Raw genomic sequence first — 22,980 nt, forward strand, 5'->3', positions numbered from 1 at the left:
AAAAAACCAACAAAAAAACCCCACTCTGGCAACAAGCCAGATTAAGACAGAGCTTTATAACAGAAAAGGAGACTAGTTCTATTCAAACATTATTAATGTAATTATAAAACAATTATAAATGCACAGGAAGTACTTTTTTGCAGAGGATGCAGTGGTCATGACTGTCCAATTTTCCTTTGCTTCTTACAGCTTCAAAAATTATCTTCCTTCTTGATCCTCTGATTTCTTTTGGCATTCATTATAACTCCCATTTATAACTACAATTTGATTATGAGTAACCAGCAAGTGTTTCCACTGTTAAAACAATTGGGTTTGGGTTTTCTTAAATAGACAGAAACTTATTCTGCCTGCCTCTAACTACCCTCCTCCTGTTATGACCATGCATAGAAAAATAAAATCCCACTTTTGCCTCCTTCTGTTTTAAGAAAGCAAAGGCTATCCAGGCAGTCAAAAATGGAACTCTTAAATAGAGTAATTGTGGATATGTCACACACTTAGTCTCACAAAATGAAAATGTGTAGTCTTAGTAGCCAGTCCTGAAACTAAACCATTGTTTCTGTATTCCAGTCTAGCTACAAGGATTTGCTGGGATTCACTGAATTAAAAATTAAATTAAATTAAATTAAAATAAAATAAATAATAAGAGAAAAAGAAAAAAAAGAGCCAGAAATACTTGAGAGGAGCATGATTCTGAGGGAAATTTGAAACTGGCTTTTGTTTCAGAGAATATCAGATGTGAACTATGCAGCTGTTCCCTCACTCATTGAGAAGTCAGTCAAAAACTCTCATTCCAGTTTAACTGACCTCTGGAGAGGTGTAAGGCCAAAAGTGAGCTTTCTGTCATTACTCAATGTCACAGCTACTGAAGCACACGGCTGCCAACGGCAACACAGCCATAACTTGAAAATCTGCAGAAAAGACATGATAAACACCTTCATGAAATGACCTCCTGCACAACAGAACTGTATTTCTTATTGGCATTACTAGCTGGTTGTTCTGTATTCTGGAGAATAAGATTATTCTATCTATTCAGGTAGAATAATAGAATAAGATTATTCTACCTGATCACTTGCCATGCTATTAATGCTTTTCTGCTTTATGACATCATTCTAATGGAAATTAAGGTCCATTATTCAAGTATCAGTTATTTTACATAAAATTAGTATTGCAATAGCACTAAATTTGATAAACTAAAGAAAATGCAAAACATTTCCTCACACACTTCATGGCAAGTAGTTTTACAGGATCCATAATAAAGAAGTTGTGACCTATGGTTAGGGTTTTGAAAACCACAAAGCCCAGAGCTCCAGGCACACTGCAGCTGCAAAAGCCATCCCAAGGGGAGCGCAAAACTGCCACAAAATGTCTGCCACTACAGCTTTGTCCTTTGGACCGTCCCTAACCCTAGGCTGATTTACCTGCCTAGGGTTAGCGTTCAGGTTATGCGTAGGGTTAGGTTTTCATAAACCGTGAAGCCCTGAGCTTCAGACACACTGCAGCTGCAAAAGGCATCCCAAGGGGAGCGCAAAACTGCCACAACTTGGCTGCCTCCACAGATTTTTCCTTGGAGCCTGCCGTAGCCCAAGGCACCTGTTCTTACCTAGGGTTAGGGTTGCGCCTAGGCTTAGGCTTTTGAAAACCAGAAATCGCAGAGCTCAAGGAACCCTGCAGCTCCAAAAGGCATCCCAAGGGTAATGCAAAACTGCCACAACATGGCCTCCTCCACTGCTTTTTCCTTGGAGCCAGCCTTATCCCAAGGCTTTCTTTACTATGTTGGCTTAGGGTTTGGGTTGTGCTTAGGGTTAGGCTTTGAAAACCACAAAGCCCTGAGCTCTAAACACACTGCAGACACAAAAGGCATCCCAAGGGGAGTGCAAATCTGCCACGATATGGCTGCCTCCACAGCTTTTTCCTTGGAGCCAGCCGTAGCCCAGGGCTGCCTTTCCCGCCTAGGGTTTGGGTTAGGGTTGCCCCTAGGGTTAGAGTCTTGAAAACCACAAAGCCCAAAGCTCCAGGCACACTGCAGCTGCAAAAGGCATCCCTAGGGGAATGCTAAACTGCCACGACATGGCTTCCTCCACAGCTCCTTGCTTGGAGCCAGCCATAGCCCAAGGCTGCCTTTCCTGCCTAGTTTTAGGATTAGGGTTGCCAAGCTAATTTTCAGGTTTAGCAAGGAAGCCATGGGATCAATGTTGTCCATCCTTCAGCAATACTGTACATGATTTTACTGAACCGTATTTCAAGAAACAATATTTCAATCATAGCTGGGATTCCATCATAAGTAAATCTCCACTTAATTTACTTTTAGATATCCAATATTATTGGGGTTTTTACAAAATATAATAAAGTTTGTTAGTCACTTGGTGCTGGTTTTGGCTGGGATAAAATTGATTTTCTTTTCATAGTAACCACTACTGGTATATTCTCCTGTGACACAGCTGCACTATAAAATAGATTCAAGTCATCAGTTGCTTATTTGGCACAAGGAAGGCTTCAGCTGATTAAAAAATTTTGTGATCTACTCTCCTCTGCCACTTCCTATCTCTGCAGGCTCAGAGTAAACTGCAGAGAAAGAGCAAAGAACAGTTTGAGTCGACTCAACTCCTGCAAACTTCACAAAGCTCATGAGTTCTTCTGCCTCAGTACCAAAGAAGCACTTTCCAGAACCAAAGAAGCAGAATTTCACATGAAACAGCCACAAGGCTATCAAGGACAGCCTTTACTCCAAGACACATGGAAAAATTTGTCAGCATTACCCTGAGGTAACTACAGTGGACTACATGTCCAACTACATATCCAACTACAGTGGACATGATTCTTGCAGGATCTCAATTTACCTCAGAGGAGAATACAAATATGCACAGTGACTAATCTCTGAGACTTTCAGGAAATCATGAAAATGGCTTAGAGACTGCTTTTTACAGTTCATCCACCCAACTGAAAAGATCCCTGAGCATCCCAGATGCCTCAGTAAGGACACCTCACTTACCCAGCTGAGGAAGCACACCTGAGGAACATACAATGACTAAAAATTACCAGAGACACAGAGAATTTTCCCTAGCTTGGTTAACTCATTCTGGTATGATCATGCTGGTGTTATTACATGATTTCTCCAGGACATGTGACAAGATCACCAGGGCTTCATATGCTGGAAATTACACACAAAGCATGAGAATTACAATCTTTCTTGCATTTATGATAGTGAAGATAAAGAGGGAGCCAGTTTTCTAAAGTCAGGTTTATTTATTTCTCTTAGTTGTCAGTTCATTTTAGGCTAATTGAGAATAATCTGACCTGTTGATGTAGCCAAGCTAAGGATTCAGAAATAATATGCCCATAATAGTCACCCAGTAGCAAATTGCCTCAATCCTGGCAACTATGGTTTTTAAAAGTTTATATCAAAGATATAATTAATGTAATACATTACAATCATCACTCATACGCAATTCAGTCACAAATACCATTAAATAATAAAGAATCTAACTACATTGTGCCCCACACAGGTCTTTTAAAGCTCCTTTTACAAGGACTCAGAATAATCAGTACAGGATTAAACAAATTTATCTGAATGCGCTCAACCATCCATGCTCATCCATGCTGTAAGAGCTTTTTGGGAGGGAAGAAAGAGAACAACCACTCTCCTGAGAGCTTTTCCATGGCTATGACAAACTGTTGAAGATGCTGCAAAACATTGGCAGTACAGGAGATGTGAGAGGCCAGGAAGAAGGAGGTTGTGTCCTTCCCAGGGCCTAACCCAAAACTGCCCGAGCTCCAGGAGTGTCCTCCCAAGAAATGTTGAGAAATACATAAGGAGGAGGACTCCTTTCACCAGGGAACCTTCAGGTACAGCCTGTTAACCCCTCAGGGCCCTGCTGGGTGTGGGCACCAGTAGCAGGAGAAGCCTTGCTCCTGGCAAAGCCCCTAAGGATGGTGTCCACCCCAATGTGAGGTGTTATCTGACTGCCAGAGAAAGGGAGTGTGATTTCTGTCAGTGCACCCCCGTGCAGAAGGGGACTGTCACCAGCCTGTGCCACACATGCAGGGCACCTATTGCTCCAGGGATGGCAATTCACCAGCATCCCCACTTTCCAGGGAAGGACAGCAAGGTATGCACCTGCAGCATGCTGCTCCTGCCTCTTTGGGAAACCCATTCTGAGAGGACTTGGCAGCTCTGCTGCATTTCTGCTACTGCGACAGCAACCAAGATTGTGCCTGAAAGGGCTGGGACTTTGATTTTACCTTTCTTTCTAATAGATCCTTCCTTCTTTTTTTCAGAGAGGAATTTGGATTAGAAAAAGCCCATCCCCTACTGCAAACAGGCACTGCAAGTGAAATCACAAGTTTTCCACCTCAAAATAACTTAGTGGAGCACAGGTTAATCCACTTCACTGAGGTAACCTGTTGACTTGTGCCCAAGATTACATGTAAAGGGTTGAAAAGTGCTGCTGGCAAACTGGTCCCCAACACCCCTGAGGCCCTAGGAGGGGTGCCCTGGCCCTGCTGCAGCCCTGGGGTCAGCCCCTGCAGACAGGGCATGGCAATGCCCTTGTTCCATCCTATATCCCCTGTGGCAAAGCACACTCCATGCAGTATTTATACAGCTGGTATACACCTAGTATTTGTACACAGTGAACAAAGCAAACTGTTCCACCATTCTCCATAAAGTCAAGTTTCTAACGTCACTGGGATTCGGTATGGGTTTATCTTCTTACAAGGTTAAAAGAGAAGAAAAGAAAAATGTATCCAGCTGGGTTTTGAAAGTGTGTCCTTTTCCCAGCCCTTTCATTTTTATCAGCAAGTTTTGCTGGTGTACCCTGGTTGGCTGGCTGCATTGGTACTGCATTTCACAGCCCCTTGTGTCCTAGCAGATGCTCTCCTGTCTCTGCTGGGAGCACATCCCTGCTCTGCTCCCAGGATCTTCAGGCAAACCTGAGGATTCTGTTAGTTTAGATGATGGGCTGATCAGGACAATACAGGGAAGGCTCAGAGCTGTACATATTCCTCCCCACAGTGCCAAACTGTTCTGGCACTGCTGATGATGTGATGTGTCATACCAATGAACTCAGTATCCTGACTGCAAAAGTAATGACTGTCAAGAGCAAACATGTTGCTTACAAGGAAACGACAAAACATACAAGGACAGCCTGTTTTCCACCTTACTGAAAGAACAATTCTATCCCTGCTTGCATTCCTTGAGGCTATGTCTATCTTGTTATCTATCTTGTTATTTATTCTTTGTTTCATTCTTAATATCCATTGTATTATGTATCTTAATGTGTATTTGTACTTGTGATTATATTGCCTTGCTTCTGTTAAATGATACAGGTTACTAACTGTAATTCTGATTATTGACATACAACTTATCAAAGTTGTGAAATACATATTTTAGACATTTGTATTTTAATCAGAGTGTATGTTTATATTTTAAATTAAATTCATAGGCTTTCATTTTTCTGAAGATTTGTCATTATTAGTCTCCAGGAAATACAAAGAGCTGCTTTCAGAATTACATAGGAAATTTCACAGCTGTGCATTTGATTCATTGAGCAGTTGCATAGAAGATTATCGGTCTATCTTGTCAGCCTTAAGCTTCTATAAAACACAATAGCAAACAGAGTGTTTTACTTGAGGCAAGAAGTTATTTTGTTCTTTTCTCCCAAAAGGTTCTGTGTTATCTAGGATGTGACTCAGATACTTCAGCTGTGTTAGGCAATCTGCATTGATATGTATATAAGCTCTCACACTGAGAGTACTTTCTGCAGTTTGTGGCCGAAGGTCCCCAAAGGGAAAGGATCTACAGGGAAAGTGCAGATTTGCTGTCTACTGTTGTTTTTATTTCAAACATGTTTTTTCCTCTTATTATCAGTGGAGCTACTTGTACCCCTATTGCTCTGAAGTCTGTCCAGCCTCCCTCTTCAAATCAAAGTCAGATGTAATACAAAGTTTATAGGCAGTGGCAATGGCCCAGCTGGCATAATTAGAAAAATTAGGCGAGCTTCTTGGCACAGCAGGCCTCCAGTCAGCTTAGAGAGTTATTTCTTAGGTATGTCTACCTCAGGAAGTGGTGCAATCCAGCCAAATCCTACTCTCCCAACCCCTTCAGCTGAAGCCAGAAGACTGGATTTGCACAGCCAGGACAAAATTTGGATCACAGTCAGCTCCAAAAAAACCACATCAGCCTCATTGACACTTGAAGAAAAATCCTGCATTGTTTTAGAAATCTGAAGTCTGGCTTTCTCCCAGGACTTCTGTTCCACTATAAACACTCTAGACAATCAGTTTTACTACTGTGACATATATATGTTGCTATTTTTTGCTTCCCATAGTGTTACATGTACATTTAATTACACTGCCTATAAGTGTAATTAAATCTGTGTAAGTTGCCTCATGTGCCAACAGCCATGTTAAACTCTAAACAAGCAGTCAGCATTTCACCTGTAAGCAGCAAGGGGCCTGGGTCTCCAGGGGTTGTTCCCAGCAGAAAAGATTGGTCCTTCTGCTGTTAACATGGGTGTGTTTGGGGCTGTGATGGTTGCTTGTTTTACTGAATCAGGTTTCATGGCAGGAATTTTCAGGGTCCTCCACTTGTATCCAAGCATGTAATGTCATTAGCTCCTGGTAGTGGACAAAGTTCTTCTAACTGGAAAAACTGCTTTGCCCTTGAGTTCTGCAAAGGTTGAGAGTAGTTGTCATTTTATCTCAGATAATAAATCTCCTATTCATTTTGACAAAGGCTTGGGTGTTTAACAGCGTCACACAAACTGAATCTATACAGAGCAAACAGTCAGACAGAGACTGCCATTGTGGATGAGTTGTATTACCTTCAGCCTGGTGGCTAAAAATGTCCTTGAAGCATAGTCTTGACTCTGCCTCAACACAATGCACATGCTGACAGATCAGAGCCTTGTAAAATAATTGTTGGTAGATAAAGTAAATCCTCGTCAAAAACATGCTCTCTGATGAAAAGATCAATACAAGTAATCAAGACAATCTGTTTGGGAGCCATGTGAAGGCTGTGGAAACAGAACAAGAGTTGGGAGTTTTAGCTGAAGTATTTCTGCAAAAATCATGCAGCAGCATAAGTAACATTTCCTTAGAGGAAGGAATAAGTAAAAGGGAAATGGCAATCCTAGTCTGTTTACTCTCTCTCCCTCTTTGTTTTTCTTTTTTTCTCCCTCCCTTATCTGGTGTATTTTTTTTTTTTTTTTTTTTTTGTAATTTTCTGATTGCATTTCATTAAGAACATTTCCAGTTCATGGCTGTGGGGTACTGGTTCTTAGGTGTCAACTCAGCAACATTCTTGAGAATTTATAAAACTCTAAAACTGTGTTGGAACAACTGGGATTACTGATGTCTGTAAAGTCAGATTCTATTTAAAACCCAATTCCATTCCACATACTTGTTCAGAAAGAACATAGGCTTTTCAGAGCAAACTTACTGCATGCTTTGGCATTAGCTTTACCCAAACAGCTAAGACCTCCACTCACATGGACGAGGATTTTCCTGTGCTAGGCACCGTAATATCCTATGCTCTGAGTCAATTCTTTGAAATATGCACCTGCATGCTTTGCCAAAAGAGATTAGAGTTTAATTTTGTTTACATCTGTCTGCATTGTCCTATTTTTTATTTATTCAGATATTTATTAAGCCGTGGTGGTGCTTGTAGAAGAGCATAGAATTACTCTCTGCTGTGCTGTACAAACAAGAAACGTGAGAATTCTTAGAGATAAAAGTAACATAAAGACACGGAAGAGAGGAGAGAGGGAACAGTAATAAGCATCTAATGTTACCTGTGCTGGTTATGAAGTTTAAAGGAAACAGACAACTGCTTGAAACCAGGATTTTGCTGGTATTTCTGTAGTGTATTCACTGCTAGTTTCCAGGCAGTAGTCACAGTTTTCATGGAGTGAACAGTAGCCATCAGAGGGAGGGAGCAAAGTTGACTACTGACAGAAATTTTTTTTAACCTCCAGCAAGCAATGTCACCTAAAGGAGACTCTGAGACACAAGGATGTCCGTGCACCACCTCCAAGACAAATAAAATTCAGAAGCATGACGTCCTTTTCATGGCTTGCCCAGAACAGCACAGAAAGGAATTCTTTATATCAAGTTATTTAACTCTTTTAGTCACATAGGCCAGCCAGTATCTTTAATTGTGTTTGGTTTATTTTGTCTCCAGGATCTGGAGGTCCAAATAGTGATATATCCCATTCATTTTTTCATTTGCTATTTCAGCTTCCTCACTCATCTGCATATGCCCACTTCCCTCTGACACCTTTCTGCATTCTGCCTCCTCACTCGTTCATTCCAGCTGTTCTCCCTGTATGATCCCCAAGGCCCATATTCTTCTTCTCCCCTCTCTCCCAGGCACTGCTGCACTTTCCACCTCCCCTTTGCTTCTCTAAGAAGAAGCTAACACACTCATAATCCAGTTACAGCAACAGCAAAGGCCAAAACAAAAAGGTGCAGTGAAAACTCATGTGCTAGCAACAGCTGAGCTGCAACAGGAGGTTATGAAGAGCATGAAATTGGTCAGTCTTAAGGAACTTCTAAAGCAAGTTAAAGGCCTTCCAAGTTCCATTTTGCTTCTTCTCTACTGACTACAACCATGATCCTTATGCCCTTTATAACAACAAAGAAAAGCAACAGCATGAATTCCGTAGAGACAGTGGTCTCAAAGGAACCACATCAAGCTCCCCTGAGCACAGGTTTGTGCAGCATTCAAGGGTATTCATCAGAATTATCACTTTGTGCCTGCTCAGCTCTTTCCTTGATATTCTGTCGGCCATGGCCATAGATGGGGTATTGGTTTGGATGGACATTTTCTCTCATGTGCTTGTGGTCATGCTTATACAAAATAATCAGGGTGGAAGCAGTCCTCATCTGGTTAAAACCAACATCAACTTACTGTTCTTGTCTTACACTAGTGTTGAGGTAAAAAAAATCTTCAAACTTATTAGCAAAGCAAACATGTTTATCAGAAGGATTTGATTCTGTTTCCCAGTGTCTAATTTACTTTCCTGCTGAATTACAGAAAGGTTAAGAGTTTGATTTGGCATCCATTAAATGCTTTACTGCACAATAGAAATACCAGGATCTCTCTGAGCTAAATGTAACACCCTAGGATGGCATCAGCAGTTGTATGAACAACTTGATTTCTGATCAGTTCTAATGGAAAAGTGTTTGGTTTTTCAAGTGCAGTTGACAAGGCATGATTTTCACACAAGCAAGTCCCCACCATATTCCATGAGGAGGCAATATGTTGATTTGTTAAATGATATATCAAGCAATTTATACTCTTTCTACATTCTCACTGAAGTGTTTCCACCTCCTCCTTCATAAAAGACTTGGCAGAAGTGGATCAAAAGTCTATAAAGTGTCGACTTAAGAAATTAAGTTTTTAGAAAAGAAATTTCAAGAAATTAAAATTTTGACAAAGTCATAGCAGTTGGAAAAAGGGTCTTTGCATGGAATATGTTGTGTAATCTCATCTGGCAGTGCTATGAAGTAAAGATACACGAAACATTCAGGAGCAAATAAAAAAAGGAGTCAGTTATGTTTAAGCCAAGGTATAACTGCTTGCTCCAGATATTAACTCATAGAAGTAGATATAGTCATTCAGCTGCTGTGATTATACATTGCATTATGCATTGCCTTGGGATAGGAAGCACTTTGCCCCCTTAGTGAGGCAGCATGGGAAAGGATACAATCATTATCAAAGTATGCATTATTAAAGTATTAATAAAATTTATATGAGCTCCCATAGAAGTCTCATCATTGATTTCAGTGGGAGGTGAATAATGTTCTATGAAAATTAAATTCTTATCCAGCTCTGAAAAATAGAGGATAGAAGGGAGCTAGGAGGTTAATCACTAAAATACAACTGCAAATTCTTATGTTTGAGCAAATTAGCATCATTTAAGAAAAATATAAATTTGCCTAGAACTTTGTCATGACTTTCATTGTCTGGATTTCTGGACCACACAAAAAAATACCCAAAGACAGTTCTTCTCCCAAGGTATTCTTCATTAAATCAATTCAGTTAATCTTCCTGCCTCTAAGCCCATAGGAATAACTTTCCCACATTAAGTTTCAAGGGCCTTTGAATAAAAATAGTCTGAGGAAAATTATTTTTAAAATAAATTTTGATGTAGAACTGACTAATTCACATGCATAAATATAGTTATGTTCCTTTCACTTTATGAGCAAATATTAGCTATAATGTGACTAATTAGTTGGTACGCCCAAAAGAACAACCATGAGAGTTTCTTGACATTCTATTCAATTCTTCTTGGTTTCAAAATATAACATGCCAAAGGTTTTGCTCCATTCAGAACTTTCATATGGATTTGATCCACAAATACCCTAGTAAATAATTCTAGAGCCAGATGTCTTTTTGGGTACAGCTAATGTCTCTTATGTACAGAATGAGCTCATTCAGTTCTTTCATGACTGGTCAAACTGGAAATTCTTTCCCAAAGTCTTACTTGTCTTTGATCTCTATATGTACAGGATTTTGTTAGGAAATAAGTAGCACTAGATGGAAAAACCCATTGGATTGTCCAGGTGTGTATACAGCAAGGTTTGTGGTTGAGACCACCTTACCACTCAAAATTAAGGCAGGTTTATTTTAATCCAGCACTATGTTCTATTACATACAAGAGTCCCAAGAGGTGAAACATTTCTCTTCCATGAGTGAAACAAGAGGGCATTAGTTACTTTGCTCAGATTAGGACAACATCAAAAGTACTTTAATTTGCCCCTAGTGTCAAGATATAATGAAGTCACTGCAGGCAGAAGTTCCTGCCCTCAGCACACCAGAATATGGGGGAAAGGGTTTGCATTTAAAATTATCAATTTTCAATAATTAGGTTAACTCTAGGAGCAACCAGTATTGATTTTCTGTCAGAATAGTATAGAAATGTAGAATTTGTTAGTTTCTTCTTGAGACATTTATAATAAAAATATTTAGCCAGGGATGGAGATGGAAATCAGACACAAGAGAAATTTTGCATTCTACATCATGAAGCTGATAGCAAATCCAAGGGTTCCTGACTCTCAGCAGACTCCCATATCCACTCCTGTGAGAGACAAAAGTCCTACCAGATTCCTGCAAGAGATCACACCATTACTTTGATTCTGAATTAGAGAAAATTTATTTTGATACTTTTTCTGTTAACATTTCTTGCATTATACATCAAGATTCTTACTGTTGTGTCCTATTGTCCTATCCACATCCAGACTCAGACTTTAACAGAAATGCCCAGTTTTTGTTTCCTAAGTATTTCAAATGAGTTGCAAGTGGTGTGAAACAGTTCAACTGCTTTACCTACCCCATCAAGAGATGAGTTGTGGAGGATGACAAGTTACTGAAATCACTTAATCTTAGCACAAGGCACAGGGTATATGAATTAAAATATTATGCTCTACATAGACAATGAGCTACGCTATCTCATTGCAGCTATGGGTAGTATGCAGTATGGGTATGGGATATCACAAGAAAAATGAAGTGAAAAGATTTGTATCCTCCTTTTTCCATTATGATAGACATTTCAAGCACTTCTATATGCAATGCAGTTTAATAAGCTACCTTGGTATTACTCATGATTTAGATGCTCAAAAGAATATCATTAACAGGTTTAAATATTTATTTCAGCTACAAAAAACTGACTGCCTGAGATCCAGCTCTGAAAATGGAGGATAGAAGAGAGCTAGGAGGATTTGACATTCTGCTTTGACTGGCCCCTAAATACCATATGCAGAATGGCAATTAATTTAAACCAAGTGTGAGTTGTTTTGAATGTTCTTTCTGTTTGTAAAGAACAAAACTTAAAATTGCAACTCACCAGTAAAATAATAACAGCAATCAGTACAGATGTATTGCTCTGGAAACCTCTTGTTGCAACTAAAATTAGTCAAGCAGTGCAGTCAAAGAAACACCAAGATTCTTACTTTGAATTGTGTCCTGTCCATGTTTAAACACAGACATGGGCAGCAATAACCAGATTTTGTTTACTAAGTACTTTAAATGAGTTGTAAGTGGTTTGAAAATCAGTTCAACTGCTTTATTTACCCCAGCAGTGGCAGACAGCACTTTGCTGTCCTGTAATTCTTGCTTGGTCTTAAAATAAAGGGTGATGCCATGATCTGTGGAAGCAGAAGCTTGCTTACCCCTATTCCTGCTTTGCCTCTCTCATTCTGTTTGCTGGCTGCAGAACACCCTCAGAGAGCAGGTGCTGTACTCAGCACCAGGCTCACTTCCCAATGTCTGGTAGTTACCAGTGTTTGACAGATAAAATAAGGAGAGCATTTTAACAGTCACAGCCACAAGGGTCACAGTCCCTCTCCTTCATGGAAGTGGCAACTCTTGTGATGTCCTATTTACATGGCAAGGCCTTGGGATTTGGAAAATCCTACTTTTAGGAAGCATTTTAGGGAAGATGACTATACGTAAGAAAAGGAATTAAACTGGAACACTGATTCCCCGTTCCTGAGCAGGCAGAAGCACATTTAACAATCTCATGGTGATTTTTAACAACTAAAGAGGATCTCTGAAATTTAATTAGGAATTAGTTAGGAAAATAAAGATGGAAACAGAATTAGTAAAAGGCTGGTGCTGCAGCATTTAGATGTGTTACAAGATGAGTACTTGTATGAAGACCTAGAAGCTCCTTGCAAGAAATTTCAAGCCACAGATATGTCATCTGTAAAACTTTATATTTCAGTTCATGTACCCAAAAATTTGGAGGAATAATAAATCATAAACCACATGTGATTTTTTTGCACAACTATAGAAAAATAATTAAATTCACAATGGATAATCTTGCACAAAAGGGCGATGAAATTTTGGAGTCCTGACATTCACTGACAAGGAGAGACAGAATGGTAAGCTTGGCTCTTCAGACAGAAGTTCACCTGAGCCTCTAAACTCAGTTTTCAGATAAGAATTAAACTTAGAGCCTGAACCTTCCAGATAAGAAGCTTGACATTCCAGATGTCAAACCAATGACATCCTAGGCTGTACCAAAAGCAGTGTGGTCAGTAGCTTGAGGGAGGGGATTCATCTGGAGCACTGCATCCAGCTCTGGAGCATAAGAAGAACACAGACCTGTTGAAATGAGTCAAAAGAAGGGCTACAAAGATGATCATAGAGCTGGAGCACCTCTCCTGTCAGGAAAGACTGAGAGGGTTTTTCAGCCTGAAAAAGAGAAGGCTCTGGAGAGACCTTAGAGAAGCCTTTCAGTCCCCAAAATGGGCCTACAAGAAAGCTGGAGGGGCCTTTTACTAGGGCAGAAAAAGATAGGAGAACGGAAAATGGCTTCAAACCGAAAGAGGGCAGGTTCAGATTAGACATTGGGAAGAAATTCTTTATCATGAAGGTGATGAAACACTGGGTCTGGTTGCTGAGAGAATCTGTGGATGTGCCATCCCTGCAATTCCTGTAATCTGTGGATTGTCCATCCCTGGACAATCATCCAGACCAGGTTGGATGATGCTTTGAGCAACATAGCCTAGTGGAAGGTGTCCCACAGCAGGAGGGTTGGAACTAGACAAGCTTTAATATAACCACACACTTAAGGTGTCACTCTGTAATTAAGGAACATGGGCTAATACTCCTGAAAAATGAGGCAAGTTACTTCATTATTTCTACCTTCACTGCTCTTAGCTCGCACTCATTTTTTTTCCCATTTAGACAATCTAATCTCCATAGAAAGTTTTCTTCCACATTCCACAGTATCTTGCATAACCAGTTGTAAAATTACTGTAACATAGTAAAAAGTAATAACTGTATATAACACAGAGCTCATCTGCCATGCATTGTTAAGAGTTTAACTCTCTCCACATGATTTTCAGCCTTGTTTTCTCTGAAGAAATCTCTGTGAGATTTCTCAAGTGGTGCGACGTGTCATAATAAAAAACCCAGACTTTATAATTTATTCTAAGAACCGGGGAAAGGAGCCCATGGCCAGAGAGCATCCAGCATTTTCTTCCACAGTAGCAGTGTACATATTTATTGTGGGCAAGTTAACAGGCCATTGAAAGAAAGGGTGGAGAGTGAATCCCTGGGAAGGGCTGGAAAGTAAAACCCTGGGGAGTAACCTGTAGACTGATGGAAGGAAAGAATGACTGAAGCTATCAGAGACAGGTGAGAAAACTTCAGCAGGACAAGCTGAGGACAGCAACTAAACCTCTACAGAGCTTGGGGAAAGGGTGTGCCGGATCCTCTGCTTAAGTTAATACCAACTTCGTTGACGTTAATTGCAGGCTGTCATTACGTTACGTTACCTTCCACACCACAATGGGCTCTTCTCTGACCAATCCAATTCTTTCATTTTGCCAGTTGACATGGCAAGCAATGGCTTCACAGATCTGAGGCACAGTGCCTGGGCACAAACCCAAACCGGGCACAAAACCCGGGTCCCAGCTGTCTCTGGTTTATCACACTTGTGAGGAGGTACAAGTTCTTGTCTCTACAGGAGCTGTAATTTGAACACAGAAGGCTAATGATTTTGGTTTTCACTAAGGGCCTTACTACTACCCCTACCTAAATTCTGAATGCTTACCTTTGCCACCCTCATATGATCTACCTTCAGGTTGTAATTATGGTATTTATGGTATATATGATATTGAAATTTTATCTGGCATTTGCAATTTTAGATTAAGTGAGTATAATCAATGTCCCAAGTTTTGCCCCTACTTCTGTGTAAGAAACCAAGAAAAAAAGGTAAAATGGGAGATGTTATATCCATCCTCAGAGTTATTTGATTCACTGTTACAAGAGGTACTTTTAGTGCTCAATCCATTGGTACAGATTTTTGAAACAAGATCAGAACGAGAGAAGAATATTTGTCAGCCATATCATTGGCTGTTGCAGTTAATTTCCAATGACTTCCAATAACTTTCTGATAACTGGTGTTTGTCATCTCTACAGATCTATCCTGAATTTTTTGCCATGGGAATTAATACTGAGGTGTCAAGACAAGTTCTGGTTTTTACACATGTTAAAACTGAGAAAAACAGACAAAAATGCACTAAATAAATAAATAATGCCTTTGACATTTCCCTGAAAATTTCCTCTTGGAAATGAAAATGCTTTGTTTTAATGCCTGCCAATACCAGAAACTGTGGTCCCTTGGCATATTCCTGATACAAATTAACAGTAAAAACAGTTGCTAAGCTTCTGGTTTTAAAGCACTTCAAAACTTGTTTATGGAGTTTCTTTCCCCCATATAACTGTAGTGAGAACTTGCTCCTATGCAAGCTCTTTTCACTGTATTATCTGGGAAACTGAGAAGTCCTTGAACAACTGTTTTTTAATCTATGTGAACCACTTAAAGCAATTCTTGTGACCAATGAACCTTTTTGCTTAAACCCTTGTAATTTTTGTGATACTTTCATCTACAGATGTGATTCCCCTAGCAATCAGTAAAAAACAAAAAAGACTTGATAGCTTTCAAAATTTCATTAGCCACCCAACAGAGTGACCTGAATTTGGGTTGGACTCAATGATGTTGAAGGTCTGTTCCAACCTAGTCACTCTGAATTCTGTGAATTTCTTCTGCACCTGTCAATGTTATTAACAATTTCATCCAGTCCTTGGGGTGGAGAGGAAGAGAGAGGCTGTAAGGTTGAATAAGCTGAATACTGGAACATGTCTGACCATCCCTAGAGATCAAAAATCTCCATCTGAGCAGTAGCAATCAAAGCAAGTCCAGAATATGGAAAGCTTTGAGAAAAATGCCTGGAGACAACTGGGACAGCCTTCTGTACAACCACTGTGCACTGCTAAATGCTTAGTGTAATAACATCTTGAAGTCTGACATGCACTGCTTTGGTCACAAAGAGTTATTGGAGTGAAAATTAAAAACTATCTTAGAAAAAAGAGGAAGTGTTTGATATTAGCACTCTGCCTAGCAACAATCCCCATAAAAGAGACAGGGCAAAAGAGAAAGCAGCCTTGACCCCAGTGACATCCCAGGGGTGGACATCTCCATCACCTTTACCACTGAGTATGAAGAGCATTGACTGCACCCTACATTATCAGCATTCCCTTGCTCTTATACACCCAGTGGAAATCAAGAAACTCTCTCTGAATGTTTCAAAGCAGCACAAGAAGGTCCTGACATTCTGTTCTGCCCCTCATGCAGAGGTGGGTGTGACTGAGAAGGGAGGCAAGCTCTGCTCCTCCTCACCATCACAAACAGCCCATAGCTAAAGGCATATGCACGTTGGTTGCTGAAAGCCAAGTTTGTTGGGTGGCTTGTCTAATTGTGTAAGTGAGACGAGTATATTTGTTTAATACAGCTAACCGGTCACGTAAACAAGAAACCATTTGCCTTCTCTATGTACAGATGAATTTATATTCATTAGAAGTACTGGCACAGAATAAAACAATGTTCTATGGGCAGGAAATGCAGTATTTTCTTTTCTCCTGGTTTGCTGAAGCATAAAGATACAGATTTAGAGTGTGTCAACAGCTTACCACTGCTTAGGAAGATGTAACTTTATTAAACATCCTGGACATTTTGACAGAGAACACGTTTCATACTATAGCAGGCCAAAAAGTTGACTTAAGTACCCCAACATTGCCATAGCAAGCTTCTACTGATTTCAATTTTCTACTGAAATCAAATCCAGATAACACTCCATAAAGAAACTATTTTTAATTTATTTTATAGCACTAAATATGTGAGGCTCTAATCTCTTTAGAGCTAAACAGAAGTGGAAATAGGGGCTCAACTGGAAAAAATTGAAAGAAAATGACATCATTCAATTCAATAACACCTGAATGGAATATTGTATTATATGCCCCTATTCTTTTACGGAAATATTTTAAAATGTATAATTGCAGGGTAGGATTTTGGTTATAACCCAAGGGAGTTAGGCTATGGCTGTAATCCCATTTAACAATTAGAACACCTTCCCGAATTTGTGTCCTTCCCCTGCTTCAGCAGAAATGATAAACACAAGCAGACACTGCTGTACTGAATCTTACAGGCATGTAGAAGGTAAAACTGTCCCATTTAACCCAAAGAAATTCCTTTCTGCCTCTCCACACAACCTACTTTTTGTGGGTTTTTTCTCCTTACTCCTGAGGCTCCCCCATCCCAAATTGTATCTCCCAGATCCCTCTGGCTAAATCCCCCACTGAGCAGCAGCCTTCATTCCATTCTTTATCATGGAGATTTTTTTAATCCATCAGTTACCTGCACTCTGGAAAACTGTGAGGAGGCTAAAGCCGAGGGTGAATTGAGGTAAAATGATGTATATACCAAGTGCTGGACTGGAAATTGTTTTTGCCAGACCTAGCAGTTTCAAAGAATTGTTTCAGTAACTTTGAATAGTTTTGTCCATCTTTTACTATTAAAGTAAGATCTATTGACCTAGGAAATAGACAGATATCTGCCCAGAGCAACTCATCCTACCTCCAATGTCAAGCTAAAAATGATAAAGTGACAAGAAGTAGAAATACTGTCTGCACTTATTGTAGTATGCGTTTGTTCCTGCTTTTGAAATGATTGCCCAGTAAAACTGCAAAAAAGTCAATGCTCAGGAAAAAAAGGTCTATTAAACTTTTGCTGGCAAGCCTTATACCCTTGATTCATTGCCTGTTTCACTAATTTGTAGTTCTCATAACTCTGTGGATGAGAATGGAATTAAACAAGAATGATTCTGAAACAATGTAATCATGATCACAGACTATAATCAATATTTTTAGTCCTAGAAAGCTGCTACAGGACTGGCTGTCTGGCTGGCTCCTGATGTTTTCTATGAGAAGGCAAAACCAGAGAACTGAAAAGTAGATTTGAAGGTTTAAAGCAATCTCTAACAAATGCAGGACAGGTGTGGGTGAATCTTCTTCAGCTGGGTGCCTAATACCTGTCAGTGCCACACAGAGGGGTTTCCATGGCATACACTCAGAGTGGCCACGTGAAACTGCAGCACCCTTCAAGGTTATTATTCTGTTCTTTTTACAAGAAGATTAGCTGCCCCAATAAGCATGAAGGGACTTATTGATGCTGGGTCCCCAAATATTAAATATTCCACAAACTTCAGAAATCAGTGGGGTTTTTGCCAAGGAGTTGCCTGGCATCAATTGTAGTACTGAAAAACTTGGAACAGTTACTTGCCATCCATCTGCATAACTGTAAAGCAACACCAAATTAAATTTGTTCCAGGACCTGTTATTTGTGGAGGAAGAGTTGCATTTTATTTGCAATAATTTCTTTACTAGATAGAATCTTAAAATGTACATACGTAAATGTATTTACTCCTCCCAAAATGCAAATAATGGCCAGTTTTTAAGGAAGGAAGAGCATCCTCTGTTTACCTGTTCAATAGCTAAAATCCCCCAAACCTCACCTTTCTACACTCTCTGAATCAATCTGGGACTGAAGCCAAAGTCACCTACTATATAAGAGCGACAAAGCACAGATGAACTGCAGTCCTGATCAAGTTTAGACCCAACATCCTTGTGCCAAACTCCACTCAAGATGGGGTTTGGCAGGGGGATATTGCTACCAGAATGGGCTTTCCTGTTAGCAGTTTGCTGTATCCATCAAATTGGTAAGAAATCTTCTTTTTTTATTGGGAAAAGAAAAAATACTCTGTTTAGACTAGTAATACATTTTAAAAAACTATACTAATTGATTCGTATAAGAGGTGGCTGATTTCTTTATATATTTTCATTTGAAATGTCTGTCTATTAACTGGACCAATTTAATATTGACTAAACTTCTATATACTACTATAACTACATATGGAAAGTAGCCTTGAAGATCAAATCCAAAAAAACTCTTATTCATGTCTTAAAATGTCAGCTTTTCAGTGTCCCATATGCCTTTAAAAAGCATTTTATTCCTGTTGCATGTTGTATTAGAATTCATTATGATTGTTATGGTTCTTGTGAAATCTAAGCCACCACATTTTCTACTTGCTAGATTAGACCACTGGTCAATCTTTTTCAATATTTTGTCATCTATCAGGGGCTAACACCAGATTTCTCAACATTTCTTGCTACTTCTTTTGCAAAAGCAACCAGGAGGGAATATTCGTATGGCAAGGAATTTCAGTAACTAATTGCGCAGTTACTAATTTATAATACCCTATGCAAAATATTTATATAAATTACAGATACTGGGTAGGAGCAGGACAGGGAGATTTATGTGAGACCACAATCCATTATTTTGGATGGGGTTTTTTACCCTGTCAGTATTATATGAATCAGGGCTGGTCTTGGCAACTTTTATTAATATGAGTAACCCTGTTAAGTTGATGGAACCAATCAAATTGGAGCTACTTGCAGGAGTACAAGCTTGATAAGTCAGTCCTGTTCATGTACAGTAATTTCTGACCTGTCAGCTGACATTTTAAAATCTGCAGATTGTCTAGGTAAATTTATCTTGCATGTCATTTTCAAAACATTGAAAAGTGCAAATGTAATTTAAGGCTGCTTTATAGTTTGTGAAATAAACCCTAAATCACTGGCCAGTTGGTCTATATTGTGCTTGAAAACACAGCAGTCTCATAGAGTATAAACTTCTGTTTGGAGTTATGCAATGTTGGTCAGAAGCGTTTGCAGCCATTCATGGAACAAGAAAGTTATTTCTCCTGTCCAGTGCTGATCTGATAAACTGCTTGACAAATGAGTGGTGATTAGACAGTGCCCAGCAAACACCTCTTTATTTGAAACACACCCAGTGGGAAATATTTTCCGATATCCGGACTGAAGAATAATGGTCCCATCCCATGCCATCTCCGCCAAGATCGTGTGACTGCCTTTATATTTCGTGTCAAATATTAACTTTTATAAACTGGTGACAACAATAGTTACCAGCTGGATATAGACTTTGCAGGATGCATCCAAATATTCTTAATAATTAGGTTAGTTTCCTAATTATCAAATAGTAAATTTCTTACAACCGAGAGACACTTATTTTTATAACAGTAAACAACGTGGCATTGTGTAATTGGAATTGCTAAACAAACCACTGAAGGTAGAATTTCCTTGGGAATGATGTATTTGCTAAGTAAACAAAAGCTCCTGCTGTTTCCTTGAGAAAAATTAACAGAACAAAATACATATATAGATCTATTTTGCTCTGTTACAAAGGTTCCCACACTAGAATAAACAAACTTTCTGTGATTCTATGCCTGCTGAGATTCCTATGGATGTGTAATGTGAAAGCAAACTTCAGCCTATTATGTAGACTTAAAGAGGTATTTCTCTTACCTGATCTTTATCAATTTTTTTACCAATTTTATTTTCATCAAATATAACCAGTATAAATTATAATGATGTGAATACATTTACCTAATTTTATTATCTATGATATTCAAAGATGAGCAGGAAATGGAAAATGCTTAAACTCTGTCCCACGTTACTTCTTTGCACATCACTAGCAGTCAAGCACAAAGTTAAATGAGAAAAGAATTAAAAGCTTAAAGTTGAAAGAAATTGCATACACTGAAGCAACTTCTAGCTATGGTGGGGTTGCCCAGAACCCTCTGCTCCAAAGCCAGTAATCTCTTGGGGTTCTTTGTGAACTCTTCTCACCTATTGTATCAGGAAAAAGGGGGCCTAACTTAGGGCAAACTCCATAGGCAGTTCTGCTTTGACTGAGAAATTCTCTAGACACCTAAAGTGCTCATTCTCATAATCCAGGTAAGGACTGAGATATTAGTCATTTCATCACTTAAATCCTGTGAGGATTTAGACTTGGCAGGTTAAAGGTACCTATTAGTCAATCTGTTACAAGCACAGTTATCACATCCTGACTGCATTCAGTCCTTCACAAAATAAAGTTGTAGCCCTTCAACTTTTACAGGAAATGCCTGATATATTTACTTATAAAATCCAAGACCTCAGGACGTCAAACCAGGAGGTCAGGGTCAGTCTTTTTCTAGGAATCAAAGCATTCCAAAGAATACTTGTCATCTCTCAAAAGTCTTTGATCCTGGTGTTGAAGCAAGAACCCTTGGTCAAATAGCTTTATAGCATGATGCTTAAGGTTTTCTGCAGAGAAGATGTGATTTTGAACAATCTTTGAGTAGATGGGTAGAGCAGGAAACCTGGTTCATCAGGTTACTTCTGAGTTACTGCTCAGGCTATGGCCCTTGTCCTGTCCCTCAGAGGTACCTCCTTGAGCCCAGCTGTAAGGCAAATCTAGATCCGTGATGGAGGCTTCCCATCTGCTCCCTGAGAAAAGGCCCTATGCTGAGACACTAGAGAAACTGTCATAAATAGCTGCAGCCATTATTGGATGAAGCTTGAAGCCCCTTGATTCTTTTAACCACTTCCATGCCTTTTCTTATAACCTAGCTTCTACACAACAATTTTAATAAATTATTTGCCTGCATTTTGTGAATTCCTCCTGAATTGTTTCACATTACAATTGGGAAATAAGGGGTGTTATCCAGTCATTAGAATATCTTGCAGTGAATTTTGAGAGAAACACAGAAAGCAGATAAATGTTATTTGGATTACAATATGTTGTAAAGCATATTACAAAATATATATGTTATTTGGATTAGAAACTTTGAGTATTGGCAATAGAACGTTTCTTTCTATAATTGCAATTTAGCTTTCTTGAGGAGCCTGTTTCATTTTCTCTGATGAGATAAAGGAGACTCTCCCCTTTGTTTTATGGAATTGTATCTGGGTCCTTTGATCCTAGCTAAATGCTTTGCTTTAAAGGTTCAGGATATTATTCTTAATATGCTTTTCACATTTTTTTTTCACAGGAGGTCAGATTGGAATCCAAATAGGAAGTCAGTTCTCTGGGGGTCTTCTACAGAACCAGAATGGTACATTTATTTATACTGTATATTCGTATTTATTTGCTACATCCATACTGAATAATTAAAATGCCGTAAAAAAGAAAACCTCCTTAGCATATTTCCAGTGGTTCCAGATGAAAAGAAATGTGAATTAATATCTCTCTCTCTCTAAGAAGAGCAGTTACTAAGTACACACGCATTACACAGTATGGTTATATTTGTATAATCATAGTTAACTAAGAAAATAGATGTTTTTGCAGAGGCTGTGTGCATATCTGCATGAACATGTACATATAAAACCAAAGTGATGTTTGATTCCTTTTAAAAAAAGGAAGTGAGACTACTTTGGCCTGCTGTGAAATCAGTGGCCGATGTTGGGAAACCAAGAAGGCAACCCATCCTCGCTGACTTTTACCATGTAATGATTTGTGTCTGTCCTGTGTGGCCATTTTGAAGAGTTTTCAGCCCCTTAACAGAAAAATATAAAACAGAGAAAAGGGGATAATTAAGGTTTTTATTGCCTCCTTAGAAAGAGGAGGTGTAATGAAAAGGAAACTATGCTTTTGTAGCAGTAAGAAGCTAATTTAGTACAGCTTAGCCCTTTGTATTGTTCCATGTCTCTGAAGAATTCCAATATTCTAATGAAGCATAGTTTCATAAAGGGTCAAAGTTACCATGTAAAAAATGCAGATCATCACAGCTGAAGGCAATTCCTTATGACTTAAGTATCCTGAGTTCAAATTTTACTATCTACTTTTAACCTGTGTAAAATAAAAAGGCTTAACATTGTTTCCTTGGGTCTGGCATATTAACTTTCTAGTCCTTCCTGGGTCTATCCTACATGCAAATTTAGGTATTGTTATGCTAGTTTTTGATTTCTTTCTTATTTCTTTTTTAGCTTCTTTCGGAATTTCAGCTAGCTTCAACATCTTCCCATCACTGCTGACAAATGTAGCAATAACATGTAAGTAAAGGAAACTAAGTGTATTCAGTAAGTGTTCAGTTTTAGGGCGTATAGACAGAAGACTTTAATATAAATGGGGAAAGGCACTGATAAAGGAAGCCATGGGTAATTCAGAGGAGAAACACGGTGATTAGAAATAAACTGTTTTCTTAGCTGAAGTGAAGGTGACTAATTAGGCTCTAGCTGAGCATAACTGTAACCATTTGTAGGGTATATGAGTAATAGATATCAATGAT

The 22,980-nt window shown here is 39.1% G+C and overlaps 1 protein-coding gene across 1 annotated transcript in view; it reads left to right on the forward strand.

Moving 5' to 3' along the window:
• LOC139589545 (mucin-5AC-like) overlaps positions 1–22,980 on the forward strand; it is a 67,242-nt gene that overhangs the window by 7,005 nt on the left and 37,257 nt on the right. Inside the window, exons 6-7 of the mRNA XM_071425984.1 lie at positions 21,745–21,807; positions 22,679–22,744. Of these exons, the coding sequence (XP_071282085.1) occupies positions 21,745–21,807; positions 22,679–22,744 (129 nt within the window). The remainder of the gene's footprint in view (positions 1–21,744; positions 21,808–22,678; positions 22,745–22,980) is intronic.

The sequence above is a fragment of the Agelaius tricolor genome, unplaced genomic scaffold (assembly GCF_023055355.1).
Source record: "Agelaius tricolor isolate 1412-34295 unplaced genomic scaffold, bAgeTri1.0.p SCAF_5, whole genome shotgun sequence".
NCBI classification, from domain to species: domain Eukaryota; kingdom Metazoa; phylum Chordata; class Aves; order Passeriformes; family Icteridae; genus Agelaius; species Agelaius tricolor.